At 45.4% G+C, this 22330-nt stretch overlaps 1 protein-coding gene across 13 annotated transcripts in view; it reads right to left on the reverse strand.

Annotated features, from left to right (window-relative positions):
* GOLGA4 (golgin A4) overlaps window positions 1-22330 on the reverse strand; it is a 268354-nt gene that overhangs the window by 145480 nt on the left and 100544 nt on the right. For all 13 annotated transcript variants that reach the window (XR_015733921.1, XR_015733922.1, XM_060686081.2 and 10 more), the window contains one exon: window positions 2075-2238. Coding sequence is in view for 11 of the 13 variants with exons in the window: in XM_060686081.2 (XP_060542064.1) it covers window positions 2075-2238 (164 nt within the window). In the remaining 2 variants the exon portion in view is untranslated. The remainder of the gene's footprint in view (window positions 1-2074; window positions 2239-22330) is intronic.

Raw genomic sequence — 22330 nt, forward strand, 5'->3', positions numbered from 1 at the left:
ACTATTTGGGTTATTGGGAGAGTTTAAGATGTGAAAATGAGTAACATAAGGGGAAAGCTCTGTTTAACTAGGGAATTGTAATAATTGAGATACTATTAATTGTATATTGTGTTGGAAGCAGAAATGGATAAGTTGTGGTTTGGAGAAATATATGGGGAAAATTATTTGGTTTATTATTATTGGTAAAATAATTAATTGATTTGTAAGAAATTGGATTGCATTGGAATATTCATGTTCATATTGATTAATATACAAAAAAGATAGTTATATAACTAATTGATTTATATTAAAATGTTGAATTTGTATTAAACAATTGTAATATTATATAATTAACCAATGTGAGGATGGATATAAAAATAGATGACAATGGGAAGGGGTATAATATAGAAGGGAAAATTGAATTTGAATAAGATTAGAGATGAGGATGAAGGGTAATATTGGTTTTTTAAAAAATAGATGAGGAATAAATATGGCAAAAAGGAAATATAGAAATTGTAAATTTAATGGAATGAGTAAACACTGTTTAAATTTGTGAACCAGCAAAATACTCTGTTCAAAGAAAATACACTGTTTGTTTGTATGTCTAAAAAATAAAAACTTTTTATAGAAAAAACAAAACAAAAAAAGTAGGTGCGTCGTATACTCTGATGCATCTTATACTCCGAAAAATATGGTAGATATTGTTTATGTCTATGTATCTATTGATAGCCAATTTGACAGAATGCCAAACTTCCAGGAATTCCCTAGCATTTTTTGACTTGGCTTGGTTTAGGATGGTCACAGATTCCCAGTAGAAATTAAGGTTAAATCTGTCCATATGTTGCGAAATGAAAGAGTTTTCAACATATTTTCTAACTGCTATCAATAAATATCAGCACAGCATGGTAAAACGCAAGGAACAGTTGGAATAGACCATTACACCAAAGCACATCGAGAGGCTGGCCACTACTATCATGAGTACTTCCCAGAGACATGCCAGAAAAAGGAAAACAAAATTTTAGGCTAGCTGAAAAAAGTTCAGTTCCGGAATCTAATTTTTAATATCAAGGTGGAGCTTTTTCAGCAAGCCCCCAGGAATTAACCAGGTGGCAGCAACTTGCAACCTTTCTTACTGGTTTCACTGTTGACTTTCTAAACAAGTGAGCAAAGGAAATTTCAAATGATAATCACATGATTGTGAGGCACTTGGCAACCCATTGTTACATGCAAATGAGGTACCAAACATCGAGATCACAGTCACATGACTGCAGGAATATTGCAATTGCTGTATGTTTGGGCAGGGGTCATACTGTAAGTCCCTTTATTCAGCACACTGTAATACTGAACAGTCACTGAATGAATGGTTGTAAATCAAGGACCACCTGTAGTACATCTTGACTGTTTTCTGTCTAATATATCTGGAAAGGCTGTCTGATATATCTAGAAAATCAATAGGGAAGCCAGCAGGGAAAGTCGCAAGTCTTTCCCATTTGCACACTTTCCCCTAACCACCCATATTTATGCCATACCAACCACTCATGCACCCCATGCACACACTATTCAGCTGCTGACCTATTCAGCACCTCTCATGCACCTTCTTTATCTGCATAGAGCTTTTTATATATGCTCACTTATCTGAGTATCCCTTCACAGACCCATTCATGCCCGCCACCCGCTCCACAACCTGCGGAATACCCCTCACACTCCTTGCACTCCTAAATGCCCTCCCTAATCGAAGTGGCACCTCTCATACATAATCCCCAACCTGCAAAGTGGCCCTCATACACCCACTCACATTCTCCCTCATCCAATAGCAGTTACTTACCTCTCTGAGGGCTTGGGACTTACAACTTCCTGTTAGCTTCCCAACTTACTTTGGTTGTAGGAAGCTGTCTCACCTAACAATCATAGGATTCAGCTAACAATAGTAACTGAAACTGCAGGGAGCAATTGATCACACTTTATCATCATATCACTTAGAAACAGAAATTTGGTTCCCAATTCCTATGATAAATCAAGAATTATGTAATATTATCATGATCTGAATCATGATATTACATATTATCTGAATCTATATTATTTTATTAATACTAACCACTTCCTCCTTCACCCTTGTTAATTCCTGTTGAAGGATCACACATTCTTCTTCATTTGCCTTTTCAACAGCTTTCATTTTTTCATCCATTTCTGCTTGCACTTTCCTGTGGGCTTCTTCAGCCAACTGAGCTGCACTTAAAGCCTTCTCTAGCTGTTCAAATGCTATAGAAAAAAAACATACAACAAATATTAAATATTAATATTATATAAATTTAGATTGTGGAAATTCAGGCTAAAATTAAAATCAAATATTATGTTTTCATTGAATTACTAAATTATGTTTTTAAAAGAAGCTCCAGGTTCTGCAATATACTTAGTATCCATTTTTTAATCTTCTAAACCAGGGGTATCAAACTCAAGGCCCAATGTGATTATATTTGGCCCGCGGAGCCGCCTTAGAAACAGCCAACAGACCCATGGTGCCTTGGACTGGCCCAGGTCGATCAGGCACTGATCTACAATCTAGTGGCAGCCATCCAGGCTGGAACGCAGTCGGCCCTACATCTGTGCTGCCCTAGAGCCAGCGAGAGGCCGCCCCGATCCTGCCCCCTGGGCGCGCACAGAGGATATGGTGAGCATGCGTGGGGCCTGGCTGACTGTGTTCTGTGTGCTTCCCTTTTTGCCAGGATGCAAGTGCTCATTGCCTCCTGTGCACACACCCAAGGGGGGGGGGCGAGGCAGCAGGGTCGGATCTAAGCTTGACCATGTGCCAGGTCGGATGGCCACTCTTCCTCCTTCTCTGAGTTTTTTCCAAGTTCTGGCATGTGTGTGCATTTAAGTTTTTAATTCCCAGATCTTGGAATAGTGGACGCTAGAAATTCACGGCTGGCAACGAGCGCTGGCTGATTGCTGCTGGAATTTGGCAGAAAGAAGGGGGGAAGTGTCTGAATGTGGTTTTATTTTATTTTTCTAGGAAGGAGATTATAATGAGAGGGAGTAAGGGTCTGAGGAAAGTTCTGCCTTAGCACTTGGCCACCAGTAGCCCTGCTGCCCTTTTACCATCCCCAGACTCCTCCTCTTGACCTCTCCTGGTGTCTCCCATCCTATCATTGAGGATACTTTGGTTACAAAGCTGTGTCTCCTTGCGAGGAGAGGGAATAGGCCTCTCTCTGGTTTGTGTGTTTTAAAGAAAATATTTTAAATTTCTAGATTTTTATGATGTTTACAGGACATGGCCATTGTTTCTATCTATATCTTTTTCTGCAAGCTTGTATTCTCCATGCGTCTCCTTGTAACTGTCAGGTGTGCCTCCATTCAAAACTCAAGAAAGAAAAACCCCAACTCCATGTTTGTAGAGAAAGGTACTTTTACTGAGCATGAACTGATAGCAGTGAAAAGAAAGCAAGATCTGAGACAAAAGGCGCGAAAATTACATATTGAAAATATTCCCAAATCCCTCCCCTCAAGGACTCTGGCTGAATGTCCAATCCCCAGCTCCCCAAGGTGTCATGTGAGGTGCATCTTCAGATGGCCCCATCCATCTGGTATGCCAGAATGGTTGACCTTGACTGGCTATCAACAAGTCCATTCAGCTGCACAGAAGATGATGAGAGTCTTCCTCCATTTTTGGTCACATCACGAGACATCTCTACCAGCTCGTTTCCCCCACCCAAATACCCATACATCCTCCTCCCCCAGTTACTATGGCAACCGATAGCAAGCAAGCAAGCATCATAGAGGCTGACATTCAGCCCTCCTGCAGAAGAGATGTTAGTCCTAAGAAAGAAAGTAAAATGGATAGGGTAGATATCTCCCAAAAGTATCAAAACATAGAAAATACATATAGAATAATACAATCAAGGCTTATCAGGGTATTTGGAGTGGAATAACTATAAAAGCTTCGGAGCTCTGACATCTCGCTCATTCACCCATTCAGACTGAAAAGAAGGGAAATGTTTCCAGGCCACCAAACACTGTACTTTCCCCCTAAGTTTTCTAGAATCAAGGATCTCTTTGACCTCGAAATGTTGTTTTCTTTCGATGAGGAGGGAAACTGGTTGAACATTAGGATACATACACAATAATTTCTTAGGATCTAAATGCCACCTATAAAACATTTTATAAAAATTTTCCCTCAAGTTCTGCAACTGTGTAAATTTAACATTCTGAACCCATATTTTTTCCCATGTTTCCAACATCACTGGTTCTGCAAAATTTTGTGCCCACTTTATCATACAATCTTTAACCAATTCATTTTCCGAGTCCCTTTCTAGCAATACATTATAGACCCTTTTAATATGCATTGGACCTTTTCTTTTATGTGTCTAACCAATTCTTCTTCATGCATCATTATACCAATTTTTTGGTCCTCTTTCCATCTCAATGAAGTTGATTATACTGTAACCAAGTTAAATTAATCCCTTCTTCCAACAGTGTTTCTAATGTCTTTAGTTGCCATCTGCCCCCATCCATAAAAAGAACTTCTTTGTATAACCCCCCCCCCCCGAGTGACATTATATTTGTATTCCACATGATATGACCAAGATCTAGCCATAACGGTATTTTATAATCCCATTTGAATCGGTGCTTCTTCCAAACTCTCATCAAAGAGTTTCTAAGTATGTGGCTTTTGAATACTTTATCCACTTTATTCTCAAAAAATAAGTATGCATGCCAACCAAATTCAAGATCATAACTTTCTATATTCAATATTCCAGTTTTTTTCCTTCCAAACCAGTCACTTGCTTGCGTCAAGGCTGCTGCTTCATAGTATAATTGTAGGTTTGGAAGTTTAAGGCCTCCCCTTTCTGGAACATCTTGCATAATTTTCAGCTTAACTCTCGGCTTTTTCTCATTCCATACAAACTTATTCACTCCACTTTGCCATTCTCTCAGTTGTTTATCACTTTTAAGCACCGGAATCATTTGAAACAAAAAAAGAAATCTTGGCCAAAAGTTCATCTTAACTGCTGCTATTCTTCCAAGTAAAGACAACTGCAGCTTTTTCCAAGTCTCCATGTCTTTTTGTACCTCTCGCCACAACACCTCATAATTATTTTGAAACAATTTTATATTTAAATCTGCAACTTGCACTCCTAAATATTTAAACTTTGATACTATTTCAAAGCCTGCCTTTCTTTCAAGTTCCTGCTTTCGATCTTGTGTCATGTTTTTAACTATCATCTTAGTTTTTTCCTGGTTCAGTCTAAATCCTGATACTATACCATATTCTTCTATAATGTCTTTCATCTGGATTATTGATTCCATCGGCTGTGTTAGGGTAACAACCAGATCATCTGCAAATGCCCTAGTCCTGTAATCTTCATGCCTTATAACTATGCCATTTAAAGAATCTGAGTCCCGTATTGTGTTCAACAAGACTTCTAATGTTAAAATAAATAACAATGGGGATAACGGACAACCTTGTCTTGTTCCTTTTTCAATACTAAAATTGGTAGTCAAACTTCCATTAATAATAATTTGTGCCATTTGTTCTTGATAAATTGCTGAAACCGCCTGTGTAAACTGATCCCCAAAGTCCATTTTTCTTAAAGTCTTTAGTAGAAAGTTCCAATCAACTCTATCAAAGGCCTTCTCCGCATCCAAAAAAACCAGCACTGCAGGGATCTGTTTATTCTTCTCAAGATATTCCAATAAATCTACAATTTGCCTTACATTATCCTTCATATATCTGCCTTCTATAAATCCCGCTTGATCATAATGAATCACCTCTTGAATAACTGGCATTAACCTGTTGGCTAGTACTTTTGCAAATATTTTGTAATCATTATTCAGAAGAGATATTGGTCTAAAATTCTCAGGTTTTTTAGGACCTGCTTGCTCTTTCGGTATCAATTAAATATAAGCTGCTTTCCATGAAGGGGGTATTTTGCCCCCTTGTTGTATACTACAAAATAGATCTTTAAGATGTTCAATCATTTCAGCTTGTAAAGTTTTATAATACACCGCAGTTAGACCATCCGTCCCTGGTGCTTTAGCTGTTTTCAATTGTTTAATTGCGGCAATAATCTCCTCAGCTGTTATAGGATGATTCATTCTCTCCTTTTGTTCACTAGAAATTTTTGTAACTCTTCTTTTTTCTAAAAATTTCTCTATAAGTCCATTCTGTATATCATCTTTGGCATATAATTTGGTATAATAATCTAAAAAAGCTTCTTTAATTAATTTTTGTTGAGAAATTTCCTTCCCTCCACTCTCAATACTATCAATGACTCATGTACTCTGCCGCTTCCTTAGTGTATAAGCCAACCATCTGCCCGGTTTATTAGCGTTACAAAATGTATTATGTTTCGCAAATTGTAAATTTGTTGCTGTTTGTTCCGCCATAAGCATATGAAATTGATCTTTCAGGAGTTTTATAGCTCCTCGTATTCTTTCATCTGTTGGAGTTTTTATAAGTAACTGTTCTTTGTTCTTTATTTCTGCTTCCATTTCAGATCTTTTCTTTTGTCGGTTTAATTTATGTTTAGAGTTCATATAAATGAGTACCCCTCTCATATATGCCTTACTCGCATCCCACACAATTTCGATAGGGGTACCCTTGTTCAAGTTCATTTCAAAAAATTCTTTCATCTGCTTTTTAAGTTCAGCTACATTCTTTTCATATCTAAACAAATTTTCATTTACTCTCCATGATCTTCTCTCACTCTTTCCCATCTCAATTTCTATCCATACCGGGCTATGGTCAGTTAAAGTCCTTGGAAAAATCTTTGTTCTTTTCGTTTTTACGAAGTAAATCAGATGATAGTAAAATAAAGTCAATCCTAGAGAAGGATCTGTGTCTATCTGAGAAAAATGTAAAATCCAAATCTTTTGGGTTATGTATTCTCCAAATATCTTTTAATTCCAAATCTTCTTTCATATCAAAAAAAGTATGTGGTAATCTAATCCTTGACTTTGCCAAACTCTTTTTGTCTATTTTAGGATCAATTACTGCATTCCAATCTCCCATGATTAAAATAGATCTATAATCCCATTGCAATATTTTAGAATGCAAAATTTTGTAAAAATTTTCTTGTTGTTGATTAGGAGCATAAATTCCAATCACCAGAATTGGGCCATTTGCTGTATAGAGTTCAATTGCTATAAACCTGCCACAATCATCTGCTTCTATAATTTTAGCTGACAGTCTTTTATTTATATAAATCACTACGCCATTCTTTTTTTCCAAATTCGAGGCTATAAATTGTGTTCCTAATCTTGAATTTATCAAATATTTTTGATCTTGTATTCGGATATGAGTTTCTTGTAGACAAATAATATCATTGTTGAATTGTCTCAAATAATTAAATAGTTTCTTCCTTTTCTGTGGTGAGTTTAATCCATTCACGTTCCAAGATAAAAACTTAATTGTCATCTAAACTTTCTCGAAGCGATAAGAACATATGCTGAAGGCTTTCCGAGTCGGTAGTCTTCGGCTTTGCTCCTCCCATGGCTTCACATTCTTATGTATTGCCCTTGGCTCCTTTCTTGTATTGCTGTGGATTGGTCCTTTCCTGTTGCTGTTTTTCTTTGATTTGCTTAGAAACTGCTCGAGTTATACGCTGATCTTTGGCTTCACACATCCGGGCTAGGTCCAGAGCCACTTCTCTTGTATTTTTAGGTGGTCCAGTTACAATTTCCGAAGGAAGATCTATCAGTGGCACATCCAAAAATCCTCCTGTAGCTCCCTGCATTTCCATTGCCTCCAATTCCAACTGCTTAGACTGCTCTTCAATCTCTTGCTCAAGTTGCTTCTCCTTATCGCTCTCCTTTATCTCCAACACAGAGGATGTACGTGGGGATGTTGAACTTGTTTTGAAAAAGTTAAAATAAAATTCTTCCGCCTTCTCAACAGTATTTAATCGATATCTTTCTCCTTTAAACCTCAAAATTATGCCAGTTGGAGCATCCCACCTAAATGGAATTTGTTGTTTTTTTAATTCATTCACTAAGAATCCAAAATCCTTCCTATCTTTTAACATCTTAGGTGGCAGCTCTTTATAAACTCCAATTTCCTTTCCATCCACTTGCACAGTAGAGACAAAGGACCTTTGCAGAATATCATTTCTTATTTTTCTGTCTGTAAAATATATCACCACATCTCTAGGCAGTTGTCTTTGTATGGCCACCCAAGAATTCACTCTGTACACTTTATCCATTTTGCATAAAATCTCTTCAGGACTAATCTTTAACATCACAGCTAAAGCATCCTTCTCAGATCTTCCCTAGTATTCTCTTTTAAACCTCTCAGCCTTATAGCAAACTCCATAGACCTGAATTGCATCATTGTCATCTCATTTTCAAGTCTTTGCATTTTATTGTCAACATTAAAAATTTTATAATCAGCCTCCTTCATTTTGACATCCACTTCTGATCTAAGTACCTCCACTTTTTTATCAGTTTGGATAACTGCATCTGACAATCCAGTCACCACTGTCATTAACTTTTGGTCACCTTGTCATATTTTTCTTGTACCACCTCTTTAATTTCTTTAATCTCCTGCTTAATTTCCTGTTGTGACTTTTTAAACTTCTCATCCATATATTCATCTTGCTTCATCAACGCCTGAGCAATAAAATCCTTTAAGTTTTCAAGATCAATCTCTTTTTTCTGACTCTGCTGGCTGGGAGGCTGTTGTTGAGGGTTGTGTGGGGGGGGATCCCCCTCCCTGCCGCCTTCACATCCTGTTTAGTCTGTTTAGAAGCCATTCTGCCACGTAGTCTAACTTTTTCAAAAAACGAAGTCTTTTTTCCTTTTCCTCCTCCACCAAGTCCTCTAAAAAATTCCCCCAGGTTTAGTCAGATTAAAGATGAAGTTAAGTCAGAATCAGGCTTGCTTTAAAAGAATTTCCCTTTTCCTTCACTTGTTACAGACAATGCTACTTTGTAGCGTGTTGAAATAGCTATGCAGATCCACTCTCGCTTTCAGCTTTCGTTAACGCTGAAGCCGGGCGCCATTTCCAGGAAACTTTCAATCTTTTGTTTTAAAGTTAAGTCACAGGGCTAGTACAAATACTTGCAGTTTCGTGGTTCAAGTCATGATTCCACCCTGTTCATTTGGAAAGTTCGCTTTATTTTCGATAGGAAGGTTGGTCCCGCCACCTTGTTCTACAAAGTGTAGAATTGTCCTCACTGTCCGGAGCCTCGGCGAGCTGGATAGGGAGCCTCGCCTGTTTCCTCCCCAGAAGCAAAGAGGTGCTATCTGGGGACTTCACAGGGGCTCTACCTGACTCTCGCCAGCTCTATTCTTGATTCCTGCAGGATTCGGAATTTTCCGAGCTGCTTCTCCTTGTTCGAAGCGGCTCTTACAGGCAATGGGGCTGGCGGTCTGAAAAAAGACTGTCTGTCGGCAACGGGAACCAAACCGGAAGTCCGCTATGGGCACTTTCATTGTCCACAGTCTCAGTCCCATTTTTTCCACCACCTCTGGGCTGATTACACACCTAGTACACTCAGAGTCCAAAAGGGCTAGCATCTTCCCCTGGGCATTGGATGATGCCGGGATGCCTTAACTCCACCGGGATGGTCATGGGGCCCACATGCTGACTTACCAAGGGGTCATCGTCGGTGTCGGTTTCGCTGTCCCCTGGAGTTGTCGCAGCTCCCAACTCCTCCAGGCCTGGGGGAGCGAACTCAGACTTCCACACCTTTCATGGCTGTTTCACGTTTTTTTTGCTGGTGGCTTCTCAACTTTCTTTCCTCCAGTTGAAGTTGGCTTGGAGTCAGGTTTGGAGAAACAATCAGTAGCTTGCTGCCACTCCTTCCCACATCTGAAACATGTGTTAGACCTGGGCTTCGATGCTGGCCCCCCTTTGGCTGTTCTAGAGGTTTCTTTCGGGGCAGAGGAGGAAGGTTTATTCCAGCTGCGGCCCCCCTGTACCAATCTCTGGCCTGGTTAATTTCCACATCAGCCACCAATACATACTAGTGTTGCAGGTCTCAGGGAGCCCCTTGGGAGCCTTGTTAGATATCCTCATTGAGGCCATCAGAGCATTCCATCAGAGCCTCTGTGGACCAACCCCGCATGTGGACCAGCTGGCAAAACGGACGTTGTCTTACCTGAACGTCCCTTTTGGGAGTGCTGCTCCCACTGTCCATAGCTGGGATCTTCCCTCAGATCTTCTCAATAACTGGGTGATAGCTGTAGAAACTCTCTCTCTCTCTGCATAGTCACGCCTCCTATCCCATAGTCCTCCAGTCTATCACGAAGGCACAGCAAGACTCCTCTGCGAAGACCAACGGAAGAACCACGGAAACCAGCATACCAGTCAATAACGAAGGCAGACAGTCTGAAACAAAAACCGTAACACCAGGCAAAACAGTAACATGGGAGGGAATGGACAGTGGTCGCAGCACTCCCAAAAGAGACGTTCAGGTAAGACAACGTCTGTTTTCTGGAGTGCTGCTCCCACTGTCCATAGCTGGGACATACCCAAGCTTATATCACTGGGGTGGGAGACTGGATGCCTCCGAACCCTTGTCCAAGATGACGCTTTGCAGGACTCGCCGACCAAAGGAGGCGTCGGATGAAGCATAAGAATCAATCCTGTAATGGCGTATGAACTGCGACATGGATGACCAAGTGGCGGCGCGGCAGATGTCCTCCATCGAGGCCTGCGTTGCCCATGCAGCCGAAGTGGACGCGCTGCGGGTAGAGTGGGGCAGAATGCGACCAGGAGCAGGTTTCGCCGACAACTCATACGCCAAGGAGATACACGCTTTGATCCACCTGCCGACCGTGGCTGCCGAGATCTTCTGCTCCATGGAGGCCGGGTGAAATGAAACCAGCAAGGTCTCCATCCGACGGAAGGTGGCAGTTCTACGGATGTAAATGCGAAGAGCTCGCTTAACATCTAACTTATGCCAGCGTCGTTCGTCAGAATTTCGAGGTGACGGGGAGAAGTCCGGTAAGTATAGTTCCTGAGCCCGTTGAAATAGAGAGTTCACCTTTGGAACGAACATAGGGTCAAGCCTCAGGATTACCACGCTATCGCGGAAAATACAAAGGTCTTCTCGAATGGAAAGCGCCGAAAGCTCCGACACCCTCCTGGCAGAGGTGATAGCTAATAGAAACACCAATTTAAGTGATAAATGTTTCAAGGTAGCCGACCCCAAAGGCTCGAAAGGAGGAGAAGTTAGAGTCTGGAGGACAAGAGGGAGGTCCCAGGAGGGGTATCTGTGAACCTGGGGAGGGCACAAGTTCGTGGCGCCATGTAGAAACCCTTTGATAAGGGGATGGTGTGACAGAGAATCGTAGGGGGGACACTTCAGGACAGTAGATAATGCGGCAGTCTGACGTCTCAATGTCACAGGGGCCAGACCTTTCTTAAGACCCGAATGCAGGAACTCCAGTACCTCCTTCACCTTTGCTGAGGTGGGGTCCACATGTTGAGAGGCCCCCCAGGCACAGAAGGCTTTCCATGAGGCCTCATAAATACGACACGTGGAAGGACGTCTGGCAGTTTGAATGACCCTAGTCACACCGTCAAACAGATGCGCCTTTTTTAGGATGACACGTTCAAATGCCAGACGGCCAAGTGGAGCCATTGGGGCTCCAGGTGGTACACGGCCCCTTGATGAAGAGACACTTGGTGGTCTGGTATCAGCCACAGCGGCGACACGGAGAGAGCGACAAGGTCTGCGTACCAGGTCCTATGAGGCCAGTTGGGCGCGACCAGGAGTAGTTCCGCCTTCTCCCGCAGCAATTTCCTCACAACCCGGGCCATCAGAGGGGTGGGGGGAAAGGCATAGAGAAGGCCTTTCGGCCATTGACACCGCAGGGCGTCACGATCCTCCGCCAACGGATCCGGATAACGGGTTACAAACCGGGGCAGTTGATGATTCTTTCGAGAAGCGAACAAATCCACTAGGGGTGTCCCGAACTATCGACAAGCCTCTTGAAAAAGAAGAGGATGGAGTTGCCACTCCGCCGGGTCGATCTGCTCCCGGCTGAGCCAGTCGGCCTGTACATTGTCCACTCCCGAAATGTGGTCCGCTTTGATGGAGCGTAAGTGACGTTCTGCCCAGTTGAAGAGGTGCTCCGCCTCGAACATCATTGATCTAGATCTCGTACCCCCTTCCTTGTTGACGTGGGCCTTGGCCGCTGTATTGTCGGTGAGGACCAGGATGTGACTGTCCTCCACCGAGTTCCTGAAGTGGCGAAGAGCCAGTCGAATGGCCCGCAGCTCGAGCAGATTTATGCTGCAGAGACGTTCCATCTGAGACCACTGACCCTGTGCTACCAGATTCCCGAGGTGTGCCCCCCAGCCTTGGAGACTGGCATCTGTTGTTAAGGTCAGTCTCGTCGGCTCCAGAAAGTCGCAGCCATAGTGGAGAGACGGGGACGTCCACCACCTCAAGGACAGACGTACCTGAGGGGGTAAGTATACTCTGTGACTGGATGAAGCGCGGCCCGAGCGCTGGAAGGGGAGGAGGAACCACTGCAACTCACGGGAGTGTCTGCGTGCCCATGGAACGATGTTGTAACATGACACCATCTTCCCCAGCAATTGCGCCAACAGGACCAGCGGAACCTTCTACAGTGCCAGGATCTGAGGAATGAGGTCGAGGAGACTTCGAACTCTGTCCAGTGATAGGAACACCTGCGCCTCGGTTGAGTCGATGAGAGCCCCAAGGTGAACGAGTCTCGAAGTTGGAATCAGGTGACTTTTCCCAAAGTTTATTGTGAATCTGTGGCTTTGGAACACCTCCAGGACCAGGTCCCTGTCGTGATGTGCCTGATTCAGTGACGAGGAAAGTATGAGAACGTCGTCTAGATAGCACATCACACGCACTGGATGTTGTCACAACGTGGCCGCCACCACGGCCACGAGTTTGGTGAATGTGCATGGTGTGGAGGACAGGCCAAAGGGCATTGCCCGGTACTGGTAGTGCTGTCCGGCATACTCGAATCGCAGAAATTGCCTGTGACGAGGAAGCACCGGAACGTGTAGATAGGCTTCTCTCAAGTCCACCGACTGAAGCCAATCGTTGCGGCGCACCCCCATCAGTATTGACCGAAGGGAATGCATTTTGAACCTGCGGTAGCGTACCGACAGATTCAAGAGTTTCAAATTTAGTATGCTTCTCCAGCCCCCCGAACTCTTGGGCACCAGGAAAAAGGTCGAATAGAAACCTGACCTGCATTGAGAGAGGGGGACAGGTTCTATCGCCTCGATTCAAAGAAGGTGAGCAATTTCCTGTAGCATCAAGCCGTGGCGCTCCGGAGATGCAGGGACCGGGCAGGATACGAAACGGTTCGGAGGGGACCCCAGAAACTCTATAGAAAGTCCCGATGAAATGGTGCGCCGCACCCAAGAGTCCCTGGTAGAACGGGCCCACTGGTGATGAAAGAGTTGGAGTCTGCCGCCAATGGGACCCGTCTCGAGCGAGTCATTTGCCTCTGCGGGGCTGTCTGTAGCTGGAGCCTCGAAAGGGGTGTTTCCCTTGTTGATGAAATCTGCCACGATCACGAAAGGGCTCCCTCCCTTGAGGGTGTTCAGGTGTATACGACTGCCTGCGTAAGAAAGAACCACCAGAGCTAGAGTAGGGCCTAAAAGGTTGTCTCTGATTGTACGGAGTGTAACGCCTCTCTGGACGGCGGTAGGAGGACGGAAGGACCTTCCGTTTATCACTGTCCTCGATCAACAGGGGGTCCAGTGCAGGACCAAACAAGTGAGGTGCCTTGTAGGCAGCGGTCGCAAGTCTCCACTTGGCTTTAAGGTCCAACTTCCAATTACGAAGCCAAAATAATCGCCTGGAGGAAACCGTAGATGCCAAGGCTCTAGATGCGAATTTAACAGAGTTCAACGACGCATCTGCAGAGTACTCTGTGGCAGCGACCACTTTGTTAATATCTTGGTGAAGTCTAGTTTCCTCTGGTGGAAGATGCTGTTGAAGTTGTTTGAGCCAAATAAGAGAGGCTCTATTAAAAAAGGAGGTTGCAGTTGCAGTTCTGACCGCCCAGGCAATGGCCTGGTGCGATTTGCGAAAGGCTAGTTCAGCCCGACGGTCCTCCGTCTTAAGCGCGTCCAATGGGTCAGAGGAAACCACAGAGTTGGAAGTCAGAGCAGCCACCGGAGCATCTACAGCCGGAAGAGTCAAGAGATCCTCAAGTTCTGGAGCTGCACAAAACAGTTTCTTGTCAAGGGTAGTAGGTGAAGTAAGAGAATCCGGTTGACCCCAAGGAGCCTGCAACACATCGAGGAAAAGCTTAGGACAGGGGATAAAGTCCTTGTCTGGCGAAGACGACTGAAAGAGAGAGTCCTGAGGGCCCGTGGATGTTGATGTGCCCGACGGGGGGGGCACTCTGAGTGCCCAGGTTAGTCGTGATACGAGCTTTATGCAAAAGCGATTTAAACATGGATGGGCAAAACAGGCCCGTGAAGGCCGGAACGTCCGGAGGCAAGTCATCGTCATCCGAGAGCTCAATATCCTCCGGGCAGTCCTCAACTGGATCTGGTTCGGACTGAGGGCGAGGAATGGTCACCCTATCCATACACGATGACGAGGGCTGCTGAGGCTGAGGGTCAGGTTGCTGGATGAGGCCCTGGGGCGTAAATTGAGCTGCCTGATGTAGTCGGGCCGCCAGAAATGATGAGAAGGCCGATGAGAGAAAGGCTTGGAAATCCATTGGCATCGCTGCTGATGCTGTCACGGGCCCCCGGAGCCCAGCCGCCGTGGGAGTAAAAGTGGCTTCGGGGGGGGGGGGCTCTACAGGGTCTCTGAATAGAGGCCAAACCAGCACCAGACACATCCGGCAATGACTGCGAAACACCCTTTACCAGGTTCAGCGGGAGCGCGGTATGAGCTTGCTCTGGAATGCAGCGGTCGGGTGAGGAAGCCGGGGACCCAGAGTGTGGGGAGGCCCTAGCCACTAAGACCGAAGAAGCAGGTATTTCAGTACTGTCTCCCAGGCCTACGTCTGCGACAGCCGTACACCTAGCCTTGTCCCACTGGCGCTCAAGAGCGTTATGGCGGCGTTGCACATCCTTATCCAAACCCTTGGATGTTTTGGATTTAAGGGATTTGCGGGTGGCCAACTCCGTCCGCTTCCCAGATGATTTCTTGGACCGTTTGGCTGCACTGCGGTCCGGGCTCAATTCTGGCTCCATATCCGAAGACAAGGCGTAGTCTGACATGGCGCTGAGTTCCACAGAGACGGGACCTTTGATCGGCCCACTCGTCGCTCTACGTATATAATAAGGTAGGGAAGTGGTAGGTAACACTAATTACTATTAACGCCCTCCTTGATTGCCTTATCGTAATGTCCCTTTTTCTTCTTTTTTATTTAAATATTATTATTATTATTATTATTATTATTATTATTATTATTATTATTATTATTATTACTATTACTATTATTATTATTTAAACTATAACAGGAACACAACAGCAGGCCGGGTCAGATGACTGGAGTAAGGTCGTATTCGGAGGCCTGCCAGGCGCCAAAGAAGTCACAGACAAAATGGCAGCCGCTAGCAACGTTTTCAAAATGGCGGCCGCAACTACTGAATCCACTGGCGAGGCCTTGACTCGGCGATCGGGAAGGCAGGGCGGGGAGAATGAGGCCAGAGTACCTGAAAGGGCTCCCACGCCGGTCCGATGTAGAAGGAGAAGGGAATTGCGCCTCCAGAACGGCGCTTCCCTTATAGTGCCAATCGCCGCGGTCCGGCACTGGCGGCAGGCCTGCGCGCCACTCTTCGAGCCTCCGACCGATACAAATAGCGTGGGGAGCGCACCGCCAAGGTGATGCTAGCCACGGAGGAGCAATAAAGAAGGAATCGAGCCGCGGCATAGGCGGCAGCACCGCTCGCCTAGCACACGCTCGTAGCTGCTAAAGGCAAGCCGGATCCGCCCCGAAGAGTCGGAATCCGGCGGCTGCAACACCAAGGGGCGCGGGCGGCCCGGGTGGACACACCACACGCAATCCGCAGCCAGGCACTCGCTGTCAAGACGAAGAACACACGAGGAAAGAAAAATCTAATCAAAAATAAAGAAAATACCTAAACGGAAGGTGAGAGAGAGGATTATAGCAGGAAAACTGATCCAATTATCCACAGCTCGAATTTCACCTCAGTTCTTGTCAGTAACTGAGTGATAGACTGGAGGACTATGGGATAGGAGGCGTGACTATGCAGAGAGAGAGTTTCTACAGCTATCACCCAGTTATTGAGAAGATCTGAGGGAAGATCCCAGCTATGGACAGTGGGAGCAGCACTCCAGAAAATGCCTGGGTGTATTCAGCCACTGATCTCTTCCCCTGGGTTAGGGTTTTCATCCTGGTTCTAGCCTTTTGTTCAGGCAGGGGGTCATCAAAATGCATTCAGACAGCCATCATAAACAAATCATAATCCCTCAGCAGTGGGGAGTCCTCATTATGCAGGGCCACCATCCACTCAGTTGCAGTCCCTTACAGGGCCATGGTGACACACGGCACCTTTACTGCTACCACTGAGGTGAAATCCTCCCCGTACTCCTGCATATGATTCCAAATTTAGGCTAGGAAGAATCCCAAAGCCTTGGGATCCCCTCCATATTTTACTCCTAACTGAGGAACCTTTGGAATTTGGCACCTCTGGGAAATTATCTCCCCTCACGGGGGGGGGGGGGTCTGGGTTGCCACTGCTGCTTGAATTCCTGCAGCCTGCGCTGGCTCTGGTCGGGTGTTAGGGATCTCATCTGGGTTCGCAGGGGTTCCTGCTTCCCCCTCCCCCCACCCCGGGAGCTCAGCCTTCTCATGCACAGGCAAGGCATACCTTTCATGTGCTTTCTGACTTTCAAGATCTTCTTTCAAGAGATACAGGGCTTGGATTAGCTGGAGGTCTTCTTTGTCCTCTTCCTGCCAGGCAGCATCTCCACGCTGGCATCTGGCAGCTGTCACTCCAGGGGGAATCTCCTCCATAGCTTCCATCCTTCCCACACCCAGCAATCATTTGGTTCTAACCGGCTTTTCTTCAATCTGCAGTTCAGACATCCACTCCGTCGCTTCCCAGCTATGGTGGGACTGCAGAGGAGTGGACCCAGCAGCTCTCATGTCCTCCTGGTCACTGCCTTGGTTAGACATTCTTTGCTCAGCCCCCACGGTAGAGTTTTCTCTGGGATGGCTGTTAAAGCAGATCTTGCTTAATGTCAGGTGTGCCTCCATTCAAAACTCAAGAAAGAAAAATCCCAACTCCATGTTTGTAGAGAAAGGTACTTTTACTGAGCATGAACTGATAGCAGTGAAAAGAAAGCAAGATCTGAGGCAAAAGGCATGAAAGTTATATATTGAAAGTATTCCCAAACCCCTCCCCCCAAGGATCCTGGCTGAATGTCCAATCCCCAGCTCCCCAAGGTGCATCTTCAGATGATCCCATCCACTTGGTATGCCAGAACGGTTGACCTTGACTGGCTATCAATGTCCATTCAGCTGTGCAGAAGACGATGAGAGTATTCCTCCCTTTTTGGTCACATCACAAGACATCTCCACTAGATCTCTTCTCTCACCCAAATACTTATACATCCCCGCCCTGTTACTATGACAGCCAATAGCAAGCAAGCATCATAGAAGTTGACAGTAACTTCCAAAATTTTAATTCCTTAAGCAATTCAACCAAACATTAAGCCTAGTGTCTACAAATAGCTGAAGTCAGCCTACATTAAGTCTATGTACAGTAACTGCCATATCATACATGAAATATGTTCACTTCAGTGATTAAATTATTGTAACAGAATGGGTGGATGGCTTTTGGAAACAGGAAGAGATGCTGCCTAGGAAACAATCATACAAGAGAGGCAGGAATTCACAGCAGCTTGGCAGTCAGGAAAGGGAATTTAGGAAAAATCTGCCCTAATGGATCAAACAGAGTCTGGAAATTGGTGCTCTCAGTCTTACAAGGCTGATATCAGCCCTCCCATGTAAATGAGACAGAAAGGAAATATGACTGCATCAGTGGTGAAATCTAAAAATCTACCGGTTCTGTGGGCGTGACTTGGTGGTGGTGGGGGGTTACCTTTAAAACCATTTTTTCTACAACCTTTTCAGCGAAGAGGTTGTAAAAAAATGCTTTCAAAAGGCTCTAACAATCTCAGCTGAGTTGCCTGATCGGCAGAGGCTTTTTTTCTTTTAAATGCCTCTGACAATCAGGCAACTCAGCTTGGATCATCAGAGGCTTTTAAAAGAAAAAAAGCCTCTTCCGATCAGGAAACTCAGGTTGGATCATCAGAGGCATTTAAAAGAAAAAAAGGCTTTTTTTCTTTTAAATGTCTCTGAGGATCCAACCTGAGTTGCCTGATCGGAAGAGGCTTTTTTTCTTTTAAAAGCCTCTGATGATCCAAGCTGAGTTGCCTGATTGTCAGAGGCATTTAAAAGAAAAAAAGAGGCTTTTTAAAAAAAACCTCTGCCAATCAGGCAACTAGCTGGGATCGTCAGAGGCATTTAAAAGAAAAAAAAGCCTCTGCTGATCAGGCAACTCAGCTGGGATCCTCAGAGACTTTTAAAAGCATATTTTCTACAAACTCTAAAAAATGCTTTTAAAAGCCTCTGAGGATCCCAGCTGAGCCGCGCGATCATCAGAGGCTGTTTTTTTAACTTTTAAAAGCATTTTTTTGGCCAAAAAGGTTGTAGAAAAAATGCTTTTAAAAGTAAAAAAAAAAAAAGTTCTGATGATTGTGTGGCTCAGCTGGGTATGGGGGGGGCAGGGATTTTTGCTACCGGTTCTCCGAACCACCACCCGCCATCGCTACCGGATCGGGCAATCCAGTCCGAACCGGGAGCATTTCACCCCTGGGTCCAAGCCGACCTGGAACAACAGAAGCAAAATGCGTTCCAGGTGGCATCATAAATTCTGTTTGTGGAAGCTCTCCTTGAGGCTTGAATGGTATCTATTACCTTGGAGGAGTAATTGCCCTGGCTCAGAGACCTCCGTCAAACACCAGGCAGTCAATTGGAGCCACTGAGGGTCTGGGTGGACCAAGGCCCCCTGGCTAAGGGAGACTCTGTCCAGCTGTATCATCCAAAGGCTGGCCACTGAGAGGGCTACTAAATCGACAAACTAGGGTCGCCGGGACCAGTGCAAAGCCAGAAGAATCACCTCTGCCTATTCTACCTAAATCTTTCTTACCACCTTCAGGGTGAGGGGAAAAGGGGGAAAGGCTGGCATTCAAGTCAGACAATGAGGAGGCTGGAGAAGATGTGGTGCCAGAGGCAGGGATTCAGCCAGGGCCTCCAGAACCTCCAGAAGCTCCTTTAAGTGAAGAGGACGAAGATGCACAGGCATGCAGAGCTGCCAAAAGGCAGGAGTGGCTCCTCAGGAGGAGGTCTCCTCGAGAGTAAGGCTTGGGGCTAATTGGCCACTCCCTTAGCCTATTTAAGTAGGAACACCGACTGAAGCAATTTGTAGGGAACAACTTTAGTTCATTCTCCTTCCCGTCTGGATTCTCTGCAAATTGCTTCTGGGCTTTCTGCCAATTTTAGTAAGATTGTGATTACTTTATCTTTGGTTTCTTGTAGGCTGTTAAGAAAGTTTATTAACAGTCTTTGTTTGGAAAAGACTGAGTTATTTTAGTAAATTTAAGTTTTGTACAGACTTTGTGTGTGTTGTGTTCTTTAGGGTCCATAGCTTAGGCAGAACACAGATACTCTGGATCTTTGAAGAAACATCCTCTAGTAATTGCCAGAGAAGTCCACCATTTTAGGGAACGGATTACCCCCGGAGATAACCTAACCTTGGACGGGGAAGTACTTCTGCCTTCCCTCTGGTAAGGGAAGAGGAACCACTGGAGAGCCCTGGTGTGTAAGTGTGCCCATGGCACAATCGAAATGCAGGTCACCATCTTGCCCAGGAGTGTGGCCAGGGGCACCTTATGGTCCTGCCTGATCCAACTCATCAATTCCCTTATATTCGCCTGCCGCTCCTGGGAGATGTACTTTACACACAATGGTGTCTATCTCCACTCCTAAATGCAGCAATCGGTTAGTTGGGGTCAAATGACTCTTGTTGACGTTTATAGAAAACCCGTGGTCCTGAAGCACCTGGATGGTGATTCTGAGATCCTCACATGCCTGGTATTCAGAGGTGGACTGGATCAGGATGTCATTCAGGTAGCACTGGACCCGCACGGGAAGAGCCCATAGGTGTGCTGTTAAGGCAGCCAACAATTTCATAAATACCCTGGGCGCTGACGACAGGCCAAAAGGCAAGGCCCAGTACTGATAGTGCCAGCCTGCGTAATAAAAGCAGAGATACTGCCTATGACCCTGAAAAATGGGGACATGAAGTTAAGCCTCAGTTAGATCAATAGAAGTGAGAAAGTTGCCCTCTCTGACACCGTCCAAGGTGGACTGAAGGGAATCTTGAACCGCTTGTAGATTATGCAGCGGTTCAGTCTTCTGAGGTTCAGAATTGCCCTGTTACACACACACACACCCCCGGATGCTTTAGAAATGACAGAGGATGGAATAAAATCCCATCCTCTGCTGGTCCTCTAGAACAGGTTGGATTGCTTGGATATCCAACAGATGTTGAATAGCGGTTACCATGAGGCTCTGCTTGTCCCTGTTCTCTGAAACAGGGAAGTGAATGAAAAACCTTGGGGGTGTGGAGAGGAACTTCAAGGTGAGGCCCAATTGGACCATCTCCAAGACCCATGCATCCATAGTAGTGCTCTCCCATTGCCTGGCAAACCTAGTCAGGCATCCCCCCAATGGGAGAGCTAGTGAGGCAATTATTTTTGGTGTCTGAAAGAACGGCTTCCTCCCTTGGAAAGGGCAATCTAGGGGAAACTGCTTGTATCTCCCTGCCCTATCCTGCTGTTGGTACTGCCTCTGCTGGAAGGGACAGTGTGATCGAGGCAGCCCAACCCCGCAGTTTGACCCTCGGAAGGCCTGGCAGCAGAAATACAGTGGTGGACGGGAATCTACGCACCGGGAGAGAGATGGAAGGATCTTACGTTTGTCCCGCGATTCCACAAGGAGCAGCTCCAGGGACTCTCCGAACAGGCATTTCCCCAGAGAACAGGGCAGAAGCCAGTCTCCACTTTTGCTTGGCATCCGCCTGCCACTGACGAAGCCACAGGAGGCATCTGGAAGCAACAGCCGAGGCGATGGTCTTTGAAGCAAACCATACTGCTCCAAGCATGGTGTCTGCAGAGAATTCAAGGGCAGTGGGCAGCTTTTTCACGTCCTGATGAGACCATACATCTGCAACAGATATTCTCCCGTGTAATTGTCAGAGCCACATCAATGAGGCCCAATTGAAAAAGGGCGCTGCAGTGGAAGCCTTCCCAGCCCAAGCAGCTGCCTGGTTGGTCTTTTTGAGTGACTGCTCAACCCATCTGCCCTCTGGCCAGAGGGCATCCTCTGGGGAATCATTCATGACTGATGGAGCAGCCAATGTCACCACTGGCCCATCCACCACTGGCACCTGAAGTGTGCTTGACAAGCCTGGGCCCTTGTTGTAAAACCTCTTGTCCAGGGAGCTGGGATTTGCTCATGCCCCTGGGGTAGCCCACTGCCATTGCACAATGTCCACAAATAATTGTGGTGAAGGGACTACTTCGGCCTCCACCGTAGGCTCAGAAAACAGCGAACCCCTGGGCTGCGATGTTTCTGGTGGTGGGTCTGTGGCTGGTAAATGGCCCACCAAGTATATTGTGCTTGTGGCCTTGTATAATAAGGACTTGAACAACACTGGGCGGAACAGACAGCGAAGACCGCTGGTCAGGGGTTAAGCTTTCATCCTCCGATAGCTCCAGTTCCCTACCCATATCCTCCTGCGAAGCAGAGTGATTGGAAGATACTGGAGAATAAGGGCCCAGTGTGGGCAAAAAGTCCCCTGAAGCCTGGGCCATAAGAGGCAGATCCAGAGGCAAGGAATGGCCTGATCTGACTGAAGCAGCTCTATGGCTTTGCTGTAAGCCAGCTGCTATGCCTTGCTCAATAGCCTCAGATATTAAGGCTTCCATGCCAGCAGGGATATTACTTTTTTAAAAAAACAAACAAACAAGTTTTATTGGTTTTTTTCTTTTCTCCTCTCCCACCTTCACTCACATCTTTCCTTTTTTTTTTTGAAGAGAGTGTTGGTCATTTCTTATCTTATACAATTAGTCAAATTCAAATATATTTTACTCAATTACAATTTTTGTCAATATCGTCTTATCCCCGTTCCTTTTTTTTTGAATATACCTCAATATTTCTATACTTGCATAGACTCCTTCTCCACTTATCCCTCAATTCTAACTTTACTATTTGTGCATATTTATCCTCTTTTATTCTTAAACAATTCATTCTTTTTCTTTATTTATTTATTCAGAGCTGCCTTTCTTCCACTTCA

The sequence above is a fragment of the Pantherophis guttatus genome, chromosome 4 (genome assembly GCF_059756535.1).
Source record: "Pantherophis guttatus breed Tessera chromosome 4, ASM5975653v1, whole genome shotgun sequence".
NCBI lineage: Eukaryota > Metazoa > Chordata > Lepidosauria > Squamata > Colubridae > Pantherophis > Pantherophis guttatus.